The sequence below is a fragment of the Lissotriton helveticus genome, chromosome 6 (genome assembly GCF_964261635.1).
Source record: "Lissotriton helveticus chromosome 6, aLisHel1.1, whole genome shotgun sequence".
Taxonomy (NCBI): domain Eukaryota; kingdom Metazoa; phylum Chordata; class Amphibia; order Caudata; family Salamandridae; genus Lissotriton; species Lissotriton helveticus.
The window spans coordinates 93,170,194-93,189,304 of record NC_136067.1 but is presented as its reverse complement, the minus strand read 5'-3'; the positions used below and the strand labels follow the sequence as shown (position 1 = coordinate 93,189,304).

At 48.8% G+C, this 19,111-nt stretch overlaps 1 protein-coding gene across 1 annotated transcript in view; it reads left to right on the top strand.

Annotated features, from left to right (window-relative positions):
* The window catches only part of LOC144762273 (ATP-binding cassette sub-family C member 10-like), a 993,059-nt gene that overhangs the window by 892,163 nt on the left and 81,785 nt on the right, over window positions 1-19,111 (top strand). The window contains exons 19-21 of the mRNA XM_078647415.1: window positions 17,606-17,751; window positions 18,305-18,402; window positions 18,975-19,087. Of these exons, the coding sequence (XP_078503541.1) occupies window positions 17,606-17,751; window positions 18,305-18,402; window positions 18,975-19,087 (357 nt within the window). The remainder of the gene's footprint in view (window positions 1-17,605; window positions 17,752-18,304; window positions 18,403-18,974; window positions 19,088-19,111) is intronic.

Here is a 19,111-nt window from a genome sequence, read left to right as displayed (position 1 = left end):
TAGTCTGACCCTGGCCCAGTGCATCATGGGAACAGGGCAGACCAAACTACCAAGCCAATTCTTTACTGGAAAGGAAACAAGCTTCCAGGGACCGGTTTCTGGCATTACAGCCGTCTTCGGCCCGGCTTGCTTGAATCCTGATGGTGCAGTGAGCAAGGGACTCACATCTGAGCATACCCTTCCACACTTGTGGTGGCCAAAACGATTCAAAAGGGGGTGGTGATGGACAGAGTATCTGAATTAAGCAGAACACTCCTACCCAGTCAAAAGATCAAGGCTTGATCCATCACCGTTCTTTAGCTCACTGCACCATCCCAGTTCAGAACCTGGCTACATGCAAATTAGTCTGACCCTGGCCCAGTGCATCATGGGAACAGGGCAGACCAAACTACCAAGCCAATTATTTACTGGAAAGGAAACAAGCTTCCAGGGACCGGTTTCTGGCATTACAGCCGTCTTCGGCTCGGCTTGCTTGAATCCTGATGGTGCAGTGAGCAAGGGACTCACATCTGAGCATACCCTTCCACACTTGTGGTGGCCAAAACGATTCAAAAGGGGGTGGTGATGGACAGAGTATCTGAAATAAGCAGAACACTCCTACCCAGTCAAAAGATCAAGGCTTGATCCATCACCGTTCTTTAGCTCACTGCACCATCCCAGTTCAGAACCTGGCTACATGCAAATTAGTCTGACCCTGGCCCAGTGCATCATGGGAACAGGGCAGACCAAACTACCAAGCCAATTCTTTACTGGAAAGGAAACAAGCTTCCAGGGACCGGTTTCTGGCATTACAGCTGTCTTCGGCCCGGCTTGCTTGAATCCTGATGGTGCAGTGAGCAAGGGACTCACATCTGAGCATACCCTTCCACACTTGTGGTGGCCAAAACGATTCAAAAGTTCTTGATAATATGGCCCTACATTTGTTTCCAGCGGATAGCCTTCAAGTCTTTGTATATCGTTTTAAGGCTCTGAAGGAATCTGGTCCTGTGCCCCTGCAACGGAGCCTAGAGATATACCCCAGGGAGATGTCTGCATTCAGCTTCAGCTAACTTCCTATGCTAAATAAGATTCTGCAAGACCAAACAAGGCCAGCCTTTACAGGTAATGCAGCCCAACTATGGAACAAGTTACCAGCTACCCTTAGATCATCAACTGATCTGCTGCACTTTAGGAAGGCTTTGGCCGTCTTGCTCTTATCATCATTGCCGGTCTGTCTAGATTAAATCTCTCAGGCTCATGATACATATATGGTGACAGTTGCGCTCTATAAATTCTATAAGTAAATAATTTCCATGGCCACTTTCCGCCTTCCGCTCCTTTAATGGCCACCAAAGGGGCTTCCAGCCGTGTGTCCAGTTGCCAAGCCACCACTGCCAGCAGACTTTTCAGTTTTTGCATGGCCAAGGATGTGGCACCCACAAACTTTGTGGGTGAGGTAGACAGAGGCTGGACCAGTCCACCACATCCCTGGCAGCGCAGTTCAGTGGGAGGCAGGATATGCCATCACCTGCACCACTGGAGGTCGATAACATCCCACCGCTGGGTACCCAAATTGTCCATAGGGGCTATTCCCTACCCATTGTGACTACCCCTCCACCCATGCCACTTACTTGCGACAGGCTTATGGAGGACCATCTCTCCCTACCCTAAAAAGAAATGTTGAAAACTTAATATAATGAGAATCTGTTTTTAAAAATAAAAATAAAATATAATTTTGGGAGATACATTATTGTAGTTCTGGACTAGTGGTTACTGTCTGCAGAGAGATCTAGATTACATTGTATTTTTTTTTGATTGTTTAATGTAAACAAGCTATAGACCTTTACCTATTGCCATCTCTCCCTACCCTGACAGGAAGTTCAGTCTCTCTTTGCTAAGGGAGCTAAAGAGAGTGTGCCAGTATCAGAAGTAGGACATGGTTATTATTCCCTCTACTTTCTGGTGCCCAAAAAGGATGGAGGCCTTTGTCATATCCTATACTTGTGCCCTCTCAATTTCTTCGTGAAAAAGGAGAAATTCAAAATGCTCACGCTCACTCAAGTCCTCTCTGCCCTTGACCCGGGAAACTGGATGGCAGCCTTGGACTTTTGGAGGACACTTGATTCCACATTCCCTTCCTGCCTGCCGACAGACTTTCTCTGTGGTTCACAGTTGGCCACGAGCACTGTCAGTGTGCTGTGCTCCCTCTTGCCCTTACTATTGCCCCTCGGGAATTCACCAAGGTTGAAGAAGGTGGTTGCAGCTCATCTGCAGAGCTCAAAAATTCTACTATCTCGTCGAATGGCAGTTGAAGACGGGCTCACTGCAGGCGGTTGTCTCCCCCCCTTTAAGCTATGGCAAATGGCCTGAACTTGCTGGGGCTCACTATCAACATGGTGAAGTCACACTTGATTCCTTCTTAGACACTCCCTTTCATCAAGCTGTTCTGAACACTACGGTTTCAGGATTATCCTCCCGAGCGGCAAGCCCAGGATATTCAGGCTATGATACTGATGCTTCAGCCTCTATCCTGGATTTCGGTAAGATTGACTCTGTGGCTACTGAGTCTCAAGGCCTCCTGCATCCTGCATACCCAAAGGCATATGGGGGCTCTGCAGTGGAACATGAGGTTACAGTGGGCACAGCATCAGGAGAATTTCTCCAGCATGGTGCAGATCTCAGAGGGCACTGCAAACGATCTGCAGTGATGGTTGATGAACGGCAATAGGGTATGTGGCAGACACCTCTCTGTTCCCCAACCAGCAGTGACAAATATGATACTTCAGGGCAGGGGCGGCCATCTGGGAGAGTAGGAGACCAGAGGACTATGGTCTCTGGTGGATTCCGGACTCCATATCAATCTTTTGGAGCTCCGAGCAATCTGGCTGGCATGAAAAGCCTTTCTACCCTCCATCAAGGGTAGGATAGTGCAGGAGTTCACATACAACACCACCAACTTGTTGTACTGTAAAACAAAAACAGGATGGGTGGGGTTGTGGAGACTCTGTCAAGAGTTTGTGTGTTGCTGGACAAGGTTGGAATGTGAGGGCATTTCCCTGGCCTTTCAACACCTGGCATGCTCTCTGAACACCAGAGTGGACAAAAGCAGCCTAAGATGCCTGTCGGATCACGAATGGTGTCTCTATCCACAGGTGGTGTGAGGTCTCTTTCAGCAGTGGGAAGAGCCTTGGTTAGATCTGTTTGCCACAGCTGACAACGTGCATCTCGAGTGAAGCTCCTACCTCCTGAATGCCTTTCCGCCAATACCACTCCTGCCCAGAGTTCTCAAGAAGATCAGGAAGTCATCCTTGTGGCTCCGGACCGACCTCGAAAAGTCTGGTATCCCGAGCTGTTGAGCATGTCCATCGATTCTCTGATCAAGCTGCCCCTTCAGGAGGATCTACTGTTGCAGCAACCGGGGAGGGTTCTCCATCCAAACCTCTCAATGCTCCTACTTCATGCATGCAGAATGAGTGGGGGTAGTTGACAGTTTTTGACTTTCCACCTGAAGTTTTCAAAGTTATCTTGGCAGCTCAGCATCCTCCACCAAGATGGTATACGTCAGCCGTTGGATGAAGTTTGTGACATAGTGTACAGACAAACGGAGGGTTGGTGCACTGCAGGCGCTGTCATCTCAGCCTCAGTACATTTCCTTCCACCCAGAAGAACTGGCCCTTTGAACTCGAGCATCCTTCTTGCTGAAGGCAGTCGCCTCATTCCGCATAGGCTAGTCCATCACTTGCCTACCTTTTATGCTCCTCCTCATCCCTCTAAAAAAGACTTGAGATTCCACTGTCTGGACCCAAAAAGAGCATTGTCGTTCTACTGTGACTGCATACGACCGTTCCGGGTGGATGATCAATTCTTCATGGGCTATCCCGGAGCCAAGAAAGGGAAGGCCCATGCAAAAGTGGATTATGCTCTCATTAAGAACTACTATGTATTGGCCAAGTAGTAATCCCTGGAGGGCTTGCATGCCCATTCCACCAGAGCTATTGCTGTGACCACTGCGTTAGCATGCAGAGTTCCGGTCCTGGAGATCTGTACGGCTGCAACACGGGCTTTGTTGCACCCATTCACCAAACACTACTGTTTGGGCAGTCAGGTCTATCGGGATGACCGTTCAGTCCTTCAGGACTTTCTAGTCTAAATCAGGTTCACAGACCCACTTCCGGGAGGTATTGCTTGGGTATCTATTCTAAGGTAAGGAATGTGCAGCAAGAAGTATATATCAGATGAAGAAGTTACTCACTTTCGCTAATGGCTTATCTGGTAGAGACTCAATCTAGATTCAGATTCCTTACCAACCCACCCACCCTCCCTGCTCTGTGAACAGATTTTTAGGTGCTGGATTGTTCCGTTTTTAGGGCCCTAATCTCACACAACAGTGGTCAGTGTTCATTGTGGCTCCGTGCCTCAGCTGAGGAAAGTCCCGAAAATATACTGATGTCAGCATTGTGCATGTCATTTCCGGTGGGGACGATGCCACGTGGAGCCAAACTATGCCACACATCAGCATGCAGAGGTACTTCTCATAAATAATGCCTAGATCCAGTCTGATCCCTAGTGAGTATTATAAGGCAAGGAATCTGCTACTATATAGAGTCTCTACCAGATATGGCATTACCAAAGGTAAGTAACTTGTTTTTCTGAACATTCCTTCTCATCAATGTATGTGTCTATCATGCATTTGCTATTGCATTACTAGAAACACAAATGTACAACATGTTCCTAGACGGCTGTTAGAAATGGGATTTCTGGTTGGCTAAGGCTCGCGCCAAAGCAAGGCAGGAACCACTACTCTAGTCAGGGCAAGGGAGTTATACGCCAAAGATAACCCCTGCTCACCCCCTTGGTAGCTTGGCACGAGCAGTGAGGCTTATCCCGGAGGCAATGTGTAAAGCATTTGCGCAACACACACACAGCAACAACATACTAGGCACAACACAAAAGGAACTCCACACAAGGTTATATCAAACATAGCCTTTGTATTATCATAAAACACCTTAGAATAGTAATCACACAATATGCACTGTGCCACCTGGCACTAGGCAATATGTACAGGGGATTATATACACCTGACAGGGCCACTTGGACCACTGTCAGAACCATCACTTAGTAAAGATAGTAAATGTAGACATATAATAAAAATAGAACACAACCAGTAATTACTGGCAAACGCTGTACTCAGCATCATCCTGTAACATAAACCATAATATGCAGTGTCACATTTAGGCGTGAAATACATTCTGCGCCAACCTCACCAGCATAAACACATTATGCAATCTTCTCATAAGTCTAAACGTATTAGACTATACCCTCCTAAGCATAACTCACATTAGGGAATAATCTCACTAGCATAAACCACAGTAGGCAAATAGCCTCATACCTAAACATATTAGACCATAATCTCCTAAACATAATTCACGTTGCGAAATATTCCCACTAGCATAAACCACATTGGAGAATAACTCAGACATAAACACAGTATGCAAATAACCTCCTACCTACACCATATCTAGAGGTATATATCACAGTATAGAATAACTCACACATAGACACAGTATTCCCAACCTCATAATCATAAAACCATATTTAGAGGCATAAATCAGGGTGCGTAAATCATAGCATATAAATCACATTTCCTAGCACCACATAAATCACATTAGGGCCTGGCGCCCTATAAACCTAACAGTCCCCCTGGCCAACTGGCCTTCTTGAAGGGGGCTCAAATGCCCTATGTCCAAAAGTCAGGGCGGCTGCCAATGCAGCAGAGTCCATGTGCGCAATTGCGCATACCTAAACATGGCAGCTGACACTAATTGCCGTGCAGCTGTGAAAGGACTGGGGCAGAGGAGTGCATCTCACTCCTATCTCCTAGAAAAAATGCCTCCAAAGGAAAGATGGCCTAAACGTTGCATCTGGCACTAAGTGCTGTGCAGCTGTGAAGGAAAGGAAAGCCCGGGCACTCAATGTGCCCTCTGAACGAAGTATGCAAAAATATGGTAGCTGCCCGCGCTGGTGCGGCGCAACCGAGAATCAGTAATTAGCTCTGGCACCATTGCGCCCTCGGGCCTTCACTGGGGCTCCACAACCAAGATGCCCCTAATTTTGCAGCTGCCCTCTTGCAAATGGGGCAGCTGGAGACAAAAGGCCCCTTGGGGGGAAAGCATGGGCCCCTCTGAGCCCTTCAATAATCATTATGCCAGTCGTTGGAGCCACACGAGCTCTAAAACTAAACATACCCAACGTTGGAGCCCCATGGGCTCTAGAAACCAATATGTCCGATGTTGGAGGGGCCCACAATGGCGGGTCCGCTCAGGGAAACTAGCCACTGTCACCTCTGTGCCTCGGGGGCATAGCTCTGGGGGCTAGGCACTGATAGTGTGCCTGTACACACACACTCCCACCCTCCCCACCAGGCTCCACTCACCGGACTCGGCTTCTCTGGTTGGGCGGCATGCACAGGGTAGCCCCCACTCCTCGGGGGCTCTCTCTCAATGCAGTGGGAGGGGCAGGCACCGGCAATGTGCCTCGGGCCCCTGGCGCCATAGTTACCACACTGCGGGGCTCTCTCTCATGAAAACCTCACCTGGACTCTTGCACGTGGGGCTTCCCTTCACTCACGAGAGCCCTGTGCTGCCATCAGCGGCCTCTGCCACCTTTTCTCTTCACCGGGCCCCTCTTGGGACCCGGGACTTGGCATCTGTGCTCGTGGAGGCAGGGTAGGCCCCCCCTCCTCTACGGCACCTCCCGGCATGGGGAAGGCTCCCGCCTTCCTTTCCGGCATGTCCTGGCGTGGGGTAGGCTCCCGCCTGGGCCGTTGAATCCTCTGCAAGCGGGGCTTCCCTTCGCTCACTGGAGCCCCGTGCTGTCATTGGTGGCCTCTGCCGCCTTCCCCACTTCCACCCCTGGGACCCGGGACTTGTCCTCAGCACTCGGGGAGGCGGGGTAGGCTCCCGTCCTCCTAAGCTCATACTCGGGGAGGCAGCTGGCAGGCCCCGCCCATGTCCGAGGCAGACGTGCCTGACTTCCTGGTCACCACGCGATGCCGGCAGACGTTTTCATCTTTATTTTTCGCTGTGGAAATGATGGCTAGGCTCCCTCAGGGTTTAAATATAAAAATAAGCGGGGTGGGCACCCGCAACTTAGATCGAACAAGCAAGGTGGGCACCCGCCATTTCCTGCATCACGGGGGAATCCCTCTCATCTGGAGTCCCTCTCCAAGGGCGGCAGCGCTGCGCTGCGCAGCCCATGCTTTTCCTCCTCAGAGGAACTAAAAATAAAAGCACTCCCAAGGCGCTAGATGCAGCCAAAAGTCCTGGAGGCTGAAAAGAAGCGAAATGGTCCCAAATAAATGTTCTTCCCGGTCCAGGGGTCATGCAGGGCCCAGGGAGGCAAGCGTCATGGCAGTTCCTCTTGGGCCCCAGCAGCAGCATGCCCCACCAGAATCAGCACAGCATCCTGGAACTGAACAAGCTCATGGGGTCCCAGCCCCTTTACTTATACCACCAAAAGACTTTCAGGTAGATTCATCAAGCATTTTTGCAAGTGCAAGCGGTGCGAATCGCAAAATTCGGCCGTTTGCGCCCGCAAAAATGTCATTTGAAATTCATCAATGGTTCATGAACTCGCAATTTGAAAAATCGCCTTTAGGCCAATAGGAATGAATGGGGAGTTATTCCTTATTTGCGATTAGCAATTTGCTAATCGCAAATAAGGAAGTTGTAGAAATCGCAATTTCTTTTGCGATTTCTTCATGAATCCCGTTTTGCGAGCCTTTAATAGCGATTCCTTAATAATCGCTATTAAGGACTTGCAAACCGGGACAATGATGAATCTGGGGGTTGGTTCTCAGAAAAAGTCACAAATCACTGAACCCAATCAGAACCAGTTTGGTGTCGCCCTGGAGCACTTTATTTACAATGTTGCATCCTGCCTTTGAGGAAGAGGGGGTCTGCTATCAGACGCACTGTAGGAGGTGGAGCCATCATTCACCTTGCAAGGCACAGCCCTGCTCAGATCAAAGGGTCACCCCTCCCCATACTCCAACTGCAGATCTCTCTATTCAACCCCGTCTGGATCACCCTACCCTGTCCCTCCAAAACCAGACATGCAATTCACATCAGGCAGGAAGACACATAGCACACAGAAATGCCAACTTCTAAAAGTGGCATTTCTCACATAGTCATACTAAATCTGCGCACACCATTGAGCAGCATTTATTCTCACAAATTCATACATACCAGGCTTGACAATACTGCTACTCCCATAACAGTAATTACCACTGACACACACTGAGCAGGGAATCCCCCATGCATTCCAATGGGAGGGCAGGCCACTCTCACTCCCACTGAAGGTAACACAGAGCGTGCGCACTTTACAATGGACCACAGTGCTAAAGTGCCCAGCGGCCTAAAACCATTAACAATACACATAGAAAAAGGCTAGGAGAAATGCAAAGAGTTTAGGGGTGAACCTGCAAAAAGGTCCAAGTCCAACACTACCACCTTCCAGCCAAAATGGGGGTAGACCAATCACTACCTTGATGGGCTTCCCTGCTTCGGGCGATAGAACACGGATGCGGGCCCCCATTGCAGGGACACCCTCCAGTTCTACGCCACTCTGAACCCACGTGGTTCCTCCTGGAAAAAACTCTCAGGCCCAACTAGGCTACTCCACTGGTACTCCCTAGTTGTCCACCACAAGTAGTTAGAGAAAACTAGTTATCTTTATATAGACTGAACACGAGGATTAAAACCACTCAAGAAACCACCATGCACATAATTACTTAAAGGCGGGCACTCAGCGGGCACAGCTCCTCAGCTGCAGCGACCCCCAATAGTGACAGCGATGATGCTTGTAGCACAGACAGACGCGGGTCCTCAGCGGCCACAGCTCCTCAGCTGCAGCGGCCCACGATAGCGATGATGCTCGTAGCACAGAAAGATGCAGGCCCTCTGCGACCCCAGCTCCTCAGCTGCAGTGGCCCACGATAGCGATAATTCTCATAGCACACCAAATGCGGGCACTCAGCGGCCAGAGCTCCTCAGCTGCAGTGGCCCACAATAGCAATAGCCAGAGGTCACGGGCGAAGCGTCTCCTCACCCTACCTCTACTTCTGGGGTTCCGCACTCCCCCAGGAGAAGCACCCACCAGAACACAACTCTCCCACCAGTTCAGGACCTCTCTCCATTAACTGGTCTACTACCTGGGATTTACCGGCTGCACCAGGGTCAGAGGCGAGGACTCCCTTCCTTTGCACCCCCTTCCAGTGCCCTATACCCTCCCTTCTAAAGAGCAGGGTCCCTTCACTTAAGATGAGCCCCACCTGCTCTCACGGTAGTACTACCAGCCAGGGACCCTAAGGATCCCGGCTAGGCCTGCACCACCCCTCTGGAGTGGTACCACTAGAAGGCAAACCGGTCAGGATACTGTTTACAGTTGCCCTGCAGTCCAGGTCAGGAAAACACCTGCTCCTGGCTCCCCACGGATGGTACCTTTTGGTCAGATGCCCGACGAACCAAGACTTCATGGGGAGCACGCATGCCCTCCAAGGGTGGCACATACCTAATGTGTTGTGTGACAGTCTAACTGGCGCAGAGCTCGCGACCTCCTGTCCCTCCGACAGTGCGTGAAGATGCCCCAGGACAGAAGTGGCATCACCATGGCCAATTCTTGGTGACTCAGCCCTTCTGGCTGGCCCCTGACCCAATGGTTCCTCCACTGGGGACTTTTTCTCCCTGTCACCCCTCAATCTGGACTTCCACACCCTCCACTGAGGAGTGGCACTGCCAGATACCAGAACTGATGGAGGCCTGATTACAGACACTCCCAGCTCACCTAACACTGGGAGATCCCCCTCGAAGAACAGTCCAACAGGACAGACTATGCTCCCTACCTGGTGTTCCCTCTAAGAACCATCCAGTACTGGAGACTGAGGTTGAGGCTCGGAATACGGCCCAGTCTCACACCTACCCCTGCGAGACAGGATGTGAGGCCTTGCAACTTCCTCATTACAAGCTCATCTAGCTGGGCTACTCTGAACCCCTTCCACCCCTCTGGGTTGGAAGACACCTGCACCATTTTTCTAGTATCCCTCCCAAATGCAAGCTCCCTAGAGTCAAAGAACTTATGCACTCCAACAGGTGTTGGCGTGACTCCGGAAAAAAACTATGGGGCATGTTTGGTCTGACAAAACATTTGAACAGCCCTTTAACACCATTTACCATGCAAACCAATCACTCAAACGTCCAGTGCATCACAACATTCATCCACACTCCCCCCACAAGACTGGTGAGACAGCATCTTACTGCCCCTGAATCTCAACCTGTCCCCCATGTACCATACTCTGGGAACGGGGGATGGGACTTTCTGCACTGGACTACATATTGCTGCCACCACAGGATCCCACCCTACTGGGGATACCAGAAAACTAAAACTGCACTTAGGAGACAATCTACCCTCCCGAGCCAGTTACTCCACGCCAATTAAGTTACCACTGTAGGCCAACCCTGGAAATAGCAGACAGCACAGGGGCAGTACAACTCCTTCAGCTTCAGGCCAACCCAAGGAATAGCAGACAGTACAGGAGCAGTAAGAACTCCTTTAGCTTGTCCTGCAGGCCAACCCCATAAATAGCATTCTGCACAAGGGCAGTACAAAAATCCTTCAGCTTCAGGTCAACCCAAGAAAATATCAGTCTGCACAAGGGCAGTCACTCCTCCAGATTCTCTGGTTTCTGTCCTTGGCAGGACACCCAACTCATAGTGCAACAAGAAAACACATTTCAAAGAATGATACTTAAACAAAATCAGAAACAATAATCCCCATACATGTGACTATCTAAAATGCAGAGCTTGTAGTGCAACCAGTTGTCGCTGCAGTACTGCGCAAACGCAAGTCCTGTGCTCATCGCTGACCACCAATGTTAGAAATGGGATTTCTGGTTGGCTAAGGCTTGCCCCAAAGCCAGGCAGAAACCACCACTCTAGTCCGGGCAAGGGAGTTACACGCCAAAGATATCCCCTGCTCACCCCCTTGGTAGCTTGGCACAAGCAGTCAGGCTTGTCCCGGAGGCAATGTGTAAAGCATTTGTGCAACACACACACAGCAACACCATACTAGACACACCACAAAAGGAACTCCACACAAGGTTATATCAAAAATAGCCTTTGTATTATCATAAAACATATTAAAATAGTAATCACACAATATACACTTAGTAAAGACAGTAAATGTAGGCATATAATAAACATAGAACACAACCAGTAATTACTGGCAAACACTGTACTCAGCATCATCCTGTAACATAAACCATTATATGCACAGTGTCACATTTAGGCGTTAAATACATTCTGCGCCAACCTCACCAGCATAAACACATTATGCAATCTAAACATATTAGACCATAACCTCCTAAGCATAACTCACATTAGGGAATAATCACAGTAGGCAAATAGCTTCATACCTAAACATATTAGACCATAATCTCCTAAACATAATTCACGTTGGAAAATAATCTCACTAGCATAAACCACATTGGAGAATACCTCAGACATAAACACAGTATGAAAATAACCTCCTACCTACACCATATCTAGAGGCATATATCACAGTATAGAATAACTCACACATAGACACAGTATGCACTACCTCATAATCATAAAACCATATTTAGAGGCATAAATAAGGGTGCGTAAATCATAGCATATAAATCACATTTCCTAGCACCACATAAATCACATTAGGGCCTGGTGCCCTATAAACCTAACAGTCCCCCTGGCCAACTGGCCTTCTCAAAGGGGGCTCAAATGCCCTATGTCCAAAAGTCAGGGCGGCTGCCAATGCAGCAGAGTCCATGTGCGCAATTGCGCATACCTAAACGTGGCTGCTGACGCTAATTGCCGTGCAGCTGTGAAAGGACTGGGGCAGAGGAGTGTATCTCACTCCTATCTCCTAGCAAAAATGCCTCCAAAGTAAAGATGGCCTAAACGTTGCAGCTGGCACTAAGTGCTGCGCAGCTGTAAAGGAAAGGAAGGCCTGGGCACTCATTGTGCCCTCTGAACGAAGTATGCAAAAGCGTGGTAGCTGCCTGCGCTGGTGCAGGGCAGCCGAGTATCAGTAATTAGCTCTGGCACGATTGTGCCCTAGGGCCTTCACTGGGGCTCCACAACCAAGATGCCCCTAATGTTGCAACTGCCCTCTCGCAAGAGGGGCAGTTGGAGACAAATGGCCATGTGGGGGTAAAGAATGGGCCCCTCTGAGCCCTTCAATAATCATTATGCCAGTTGTTGGAGCCTCACGGGCTCTTAAATTAAAAATACCCAATGTTGGAGCCCCATGGACTCTGGAAACCAATATGTCCGACATTGGAGCGGTCCGCAACGGCTGGTCCGCTCAGGGAAACTAGCCACTGTCACCTCCGTGCCTCGGGGCATAGCTCTGGGGGGGGTAGGCACCGATAGTGTGCCTCTACACACACACTCCCCACCAGGCTCCACTCACCGGACTCTGCTTCTCCGGTCGGGCCTCATGAACAGGGGATCCCCCACTCATCGGGGGCTCTCTTTCTCTCTCTCAATGCGGCAGGAGGGCAGGCACCGGCAATGTGCCTCGGGCCCCTGGCGCCATAGTTACCACACTGCGGGGCTCTCTCTCTCATGAGAGCCTCGCTGGACTCCTGCACGTGAGGCTTTCCTTCACTCCCGGGAGCCCCTCGCTGCCATCGGCGGCCTCTGCCACCTTTTCTCTTCACCTGGGCCCCCTCCCGGGACCTGGGACTTGGCATTGGTGCTCGTGGAGGCGGGGGTAGGCTCCCGCCCTCCTTTCTGGCACATCCCGGTACGGGGTAGGCTCCCGCCTTCCTTTCCGGCACGTCCCAGCACGGGGTAGGCTCCCGCCTGGGCCATTAAATTCTCTGCACACAGGGCTTCCCTTCACTCACTGGAGCCATTGGCAGCTTCTGGCGCCTTTCCTCACTTCCCCTCTGGGACCCGGGACTTGTCCTCTGCACTCGGGGAGGTGGGGTAGGCTCCCGTCCTCCTCAGCTCGCACTCAGGGATGCGGCTGGCAGGCCCCGCCCATGTCCCAGGCAGACGTGTCTGACTTCCTGGTCGGCCATTTTCGTCTTCTCCTTTCGCGATGGAAATGAGGGGGTAAGCTCCCTCAGGGTTTAAATATAAAAATAAGCAGCGTGGGCACCCGCAACTTAGATCGAACAAGCGGGGTGGGCACCCGCCATTTCCAGCATCACAGGGGAATCCCTCTCATCAGGATTCCCTCTCCAAGGGCGGCAGTGCAGCGCTGCGCAGCCCACGCTTTTCCTTCTCAGGGGAACTAAAAATAAAAGGACTCCCAAGGGGCTAGATGCAGCCAAATGTCCTGGAGGCTGAAAAGAAGCGAAATGGTCCCAAATAAAAGTTCTTCCAGGTCCAGGGGCCATGCAGGGCCCAGGGAGGCAAGCCCTCATGGCAGTTCCTCCTGGGCCCCAGCAGCACCTCACCCCAGCAGGATCAGCACAGCATCCTGGAACTGAACAACCTCATGGGGTCCTAGCCCCTTTACTTATACCACCAAAAGGCTATGGCCCCCATTAGGATGGCGGGCGGACTTTGCCCGCCCGCCATCCTCGTGCAAAACGGGACCGCCGTCGATCTGAGCGGCGGTCCCGCCATGGCCATTATGATGCGCCCGCCACACTGGCGGGCACATCATGGATTCATAACATTGCGGTGGGTGGTGTTCACTCCAGCACCCGCCGCAATGCTATGAATGCATGGTATGCATTTGCATACACAAAGCGGCAGGCACCGAGCGGTGCCTGCCGCATTGTGTATGCAAATGCAGGATGGTACCACAGGTACCCCCCATGTGCACCCCCACCTCTCCTTCACCATGGGGGTCCACAGGGGGCCCCCAAAGTAAAGACCGCCTGCCTTTCTGTGGCGGCATTGCCGCCACGGAAAGGCATCTCCCAAAGCCCATCCTAATATGGCTGGCAGTGTCTGATAGACACCGCCACCATATAAACCCTTTTCCGCCCCGGCTGCAAGGCGACCGGGGCAGAAAAGCGGCAGACGGTGTTTCCTTCAGCCGCGGTCCACCCCGCCATATGAATATGGCGGGGGGTAAATGGGCGGCAGGTGGACAAGGATGTCGGGTGGATCGCCACCACCCGCATGGCGGTGGCGATCCGCCCGACATCCTAATGGGCCCCTTAGTTCTCATAAAAAGCCACAAATCACTGAACCAAGCCAGAACCAGATTGGTGTTATCCTGGAGCACTTTATTTATGATGCTGCATCCTGCCTTTGAGGAAGAGGGGGTCCGCTATCAGACGCACCGTGGGCGTTGGATCCATCATTCACCTTGCCAGGCAACGCCCTGCTCAGATCAAAGGGTCACCCCTCTCCATACTCCAACTGCAGATCTCTATTCCTCTACCCTGTCCCTCCAAAACCAGACATGCAATTCACATCAGGCAGGCAGACACATAGCACACAGAAATGCCAACTTCTAAAAGTCAAAGAACACCAGAACAAAATGCCAGTACTGAGTACCATTTACTAAATCACTTGATATCTAGACCCATGAAACTAAACCAACAGGTCCACACTGTTCAAAGTGCCATTTTTCATTTTATTTGGCAACAAGCTTTTTTTGAATTGCTTATCAAAACACTCTATACACATATAAAATTCTATTTACAGAAAAAACATAAAACACATACTTAATGAAAACACTTTACCACAGAGACACCAACAACCACTCAATGCATCCCTTCATTCATTCCCCTAATCATTCACAACACTAATAGCATTCAACCCTCACACCACACACACGCCCCAGAGAGGTGTCTCCAAAAGGTCTTCCCACCACTACTTGTATGTTAGATTGCAGGACCGCCAAAATGAAATCCGTATCACCTGCCAGACAAGAACAAGCGTTTATAGCAATTGATCATGTTCCAATTAATTCGCACACACTTATGTGAAAAAGCTGATGGACATACCTTGTTCACTACGTGTCCACAAAGTGAGCAAACTATCATCAAGGACTGTTTTCCCTTGTATCCCGATTTTCACCAATACTGTAAATAAATGAAACTATCTCTTAGTTCCGGTTGCTGGCTCGTCACACGTCAAAGTAACACAATGTCCATTGTTTATTTTGAAAAATCGCAACGCAGCACTAACCTAAATATTTGGAATTGAAGCAATCGTTTCTCGCCCGTCCACAAATCCGGCGTCTGACGCGGTGTGTCGCAAGGCTATCTGGGACAGATAGGGCAGCTGGGAAGTGAAGTCTAAAAACTCTCCGCTGTTTCACAATAAACTTGTAATGCTGCGTTGCGATTTTTCAAAATAAACAATGCACATTGTGATGCTTTGACGTGTGACGAGCCAGCAACTGGAACTAAGAGATAGTTTTGTTTATTTACAGTATTGGTGAAAATCGGGATACAAGGGAAAACAGTCCTTGGTGATCGTTTGCTCACTTTGTGGACACGTAGTGAACAAGGTATGTCCATCCGCTTTTTCACATAAGTGTGTGCGAATTAATTGGAGCATGAGCAATTGCTATAAACGCTTGTACTTGCCTGGCAGGTGACACAGATTTCATTTCGGCGATCCTGCAATCTAACATACAAATAGTGGTGGGAAGACCTCTTGGAGACACTTCTCTGTAAGTTTCTGTACCGGCAAACCAAAAGTATACATTTTGTGACAGTATAAGATGGACTTTTTTTGTAAGACTGTTCTGTTGTCAATCTGTTTTCTTTTAGACACTCCTTCTTGCTTTCTTCATTCCTGGCATAGCAGATTTGGTCTGCCGCTTGACTAAGGTAGGCTGCTTGCACCGTGGTTGGTGCTTGTTGTCCGATGGATAAAAAGATACTGTCCAACTGAATAAGAGTATGTGTTTCTCTCTTTATTTTAGATTCTGTGGTCCTGATGAGAACCCTGTTACCTGTTGGGTTCGAAACGCGTCGACCTTTGTATTGTGTTATGTCAAACGTGTGATAAATTAGGTCGTCCACTGGTGCACTGTAAATAATTGTTGTACGCTGTGACATTTGGAAGTTTTGATTTGGGTGTGCGCCATTGTGAGATTGAGGTCCAATCTTTTGGTTGTTTGGCTATTTTGTATAGTAGTCCTCCCTGGGACGTGGCCATTTTCAAGTTAAGCAGTCAGGTCTGGCCCGACCCGGTGGGGCATGTGTGTGGTGTGAGGGTTGAATACTATTAGTGTTGTGAATGATTGGGGGAATGAATGAAGGGATGCATTGAGTGGTTGTTGGTGTCTCTGTGGTGAAGTGTTTTCATTAAGTATGTGATTTATGTTTTTTTCTGTAAATAAAATTGTGTATGTGTATAGAGTGTTTTATAAGTAATTCAAAAAAAGCTGGTTGCCAAATAAAATGCAAAATGGCACTTTAAACAGTGTGGACCTGTTGGTTTAGTTTCATGGGTCTAGATATCTAGTGATTTAGTAAATGGTACTCAGAACTTCTAAAAGTGGCATTTCTCACATAGTCATAATAAATCTGTGCACACCATTGGACAGCATTTATTCTCACAATCTCATATATACCAGACTTGACAATACTGCTACTTTCATAACAGGAATTACCACTGACACACACTGAGCAGTGCATCCCACATGCATTCCTATGGGAGGGCAGGCCACTCTCACTCCCACTGAAGGTAACACAGAGTGCATGCACTTTACACTGGACCACAGTGCTAATGTGCCCAGCGGCCTAAAACCACTAACACTACACAGAGAAAAAGGCTGGGAGAAATGCAAAAAGTTTAGGGGTGAACCTGCAAAAAGGGCCAAGTCCAACAACGGCTATGGCCAAAACTCTAGAAATATTATTTTAATGGCTTTCCCAACTCAAAGGGATCCTCTTCGCAGATGGGGCAGATTTAAATTCCTGTCTCTTCTGCTGCAGTTCCATTACATTGGACTACAGTGTATCTTTATTCTGCCAGTGCACATAGTCTAGCTAATTTTTGGGCTGAGGAGAGACTACCACACTGCAATACAAAGGCCCCTTCAGTGACAATACATGTTTGCCATCCAGGCAACTCAGACTTGAGGTTCCTAATTTAATTGCTGTCCTCTATAAAAAAAAAGCCTTCCTGCCACAATCTCTGCTTCAGGTGTTCAGTGCCAACACATCTCTATGTAGTGTGATAGACAAGAAATACTATGAGGCCCAGGATATAGACTCCCTCTCAGTACAGGAAATGATAAATGCAGCAATAAGGCAAAGAAGCTAAGGGTCACTTTCCAATTTCCACTTTCTGCATGTTCAAGAAGTAATCCACCTATCCGATGCTCTACCTAGCTCTCAAGGGTCAATGAACAGTGCAATGTGCACATTTCCTGAACTTGTAAATGTTTATTCAGCCTGACAAGTCGGACATGAACGCAAATGAGTGGAAGGTTGAGAGTCTCCCCCTCTCTCACTGTTTCTACCTCTCTCCTCAACGTTTTCTTTCTAATCCATTTTTTATTTTCCCAAAGACTCAAAAATGCTGGCCATAATGTCATATCATTCCCAACAAATCAAGCTTTGAAGTTCAGTGATGTGTCTCACTTCTTGTTTCCACAGGTCCAAGCTGGCCATCATTCCCCAGGACCCATTTCTCTTTAGTGGAACAATCAGGGAGAACCTAGACCCAAGGGGCCGCCACCTCGACCCTGAGCTGTACCAAGTCCTGGAGCAGTGCCACCTGAAGAAGGTGGTAGCTCGCATGGGTGAGTGTGGTTCAAGTCACTATCCATGCAAAGTGACCTGTAGGGAACAGCCATTACCATACTGTTTACCCAGTTGTACATCCCTTGGGGCTTAATTTTGTTGTTGACTATTCATAAAATTTTAACATCAGGCTACCACTCTCTCTATAGTGAATCTTATTACTTTCTGAAACCATCACATTAGAGAGAGGAACTGGGATCTAGGAGCCTTTGAAGAGTATGTTCTCACTAAATAAATACAACATGATTGAGATAAATGGAAGGGAATAGTGGACTAATCATGGGTCTCCCATGGTTTCCTGAGCAGAGGGTCTACATATTTACCCCCTTCAGTCCCCTGAGGAGTCATTCAGAAAATAAATCTGTCAATATCAGGAAGATGGAGGGTTCTGCATCAGGGCGTTGCGAAACATTGTGTCTCTGTCTGATATCACTTACAACCACTCTGTGGATAGGGACCCCAATTTGTGACTGCTAGCCATCCACATTATAAATATTGCTTGTTCTTACTGGTCCGCCATCATCCTCTGCATCTGTTGTTATCTCCATACAGGTGGGTTGAATTCGGAAGTGGGAGAACAAGGGAAGAACTTCTCGGTAGGACAGAGGCAGCTTGTGTGCCTAGCAAGAGCCCTCATGACAGATACTAAGGTAAGTGTGTTGGAGAGAGAAAAGGGAACTTTCCCTGAATATCTTTAATCAAAGTAAAAGCTATTTTTTTTTTTCATTGAGGATTATTCATGTTTCAGCTTCTCTGAAACCAGCTGAGGGATACCGCCCTTTAACTATGACTCTGGCAGTTAAAGACAGATATCATTACCAGTGTAGAAAATGGGGTAGAAAATCTATAGCTTTGTTATAAGCTGTGGTTGAGCTTTCACAAAGATAAAAAAAATCTAGTTCCTAGAAGTGAACCGGTTTTTATGACAATAGCAATAAAAATGTGCAGCAGTTAGGGACTACTTAGATCAGTGGATTAGGATAATGGGCAAATTCAGCGAGCAGTTCTGTAGTGTTGACATTGTATATATACAGAATATATCAGTGCATCACCGAGACAGGAAAAGTCGCAGCTCACAAATCCAACACCATAGGTCTTGCCCCAAATCAGAAAACAAGCAGAACTGCTAAACCACGCGAGAGCCCTCCCCTCTACCTAAAGATTTACAGAAAAATGCAGCTACCTTTATACCAATCATGCTCCGTCTCGCCCTCTGGTGCAGGTTCTTTGCATTGATGAGGCCACAGCGAGCGTGGACAAGAAGACCGACCAGGTGCTGCAGCAGACGATACGTAAACGATTTGGTGATAAAACTGTGCTGACGATCGCCCACAGGTACAGAGGTTCTCCCACTAACTG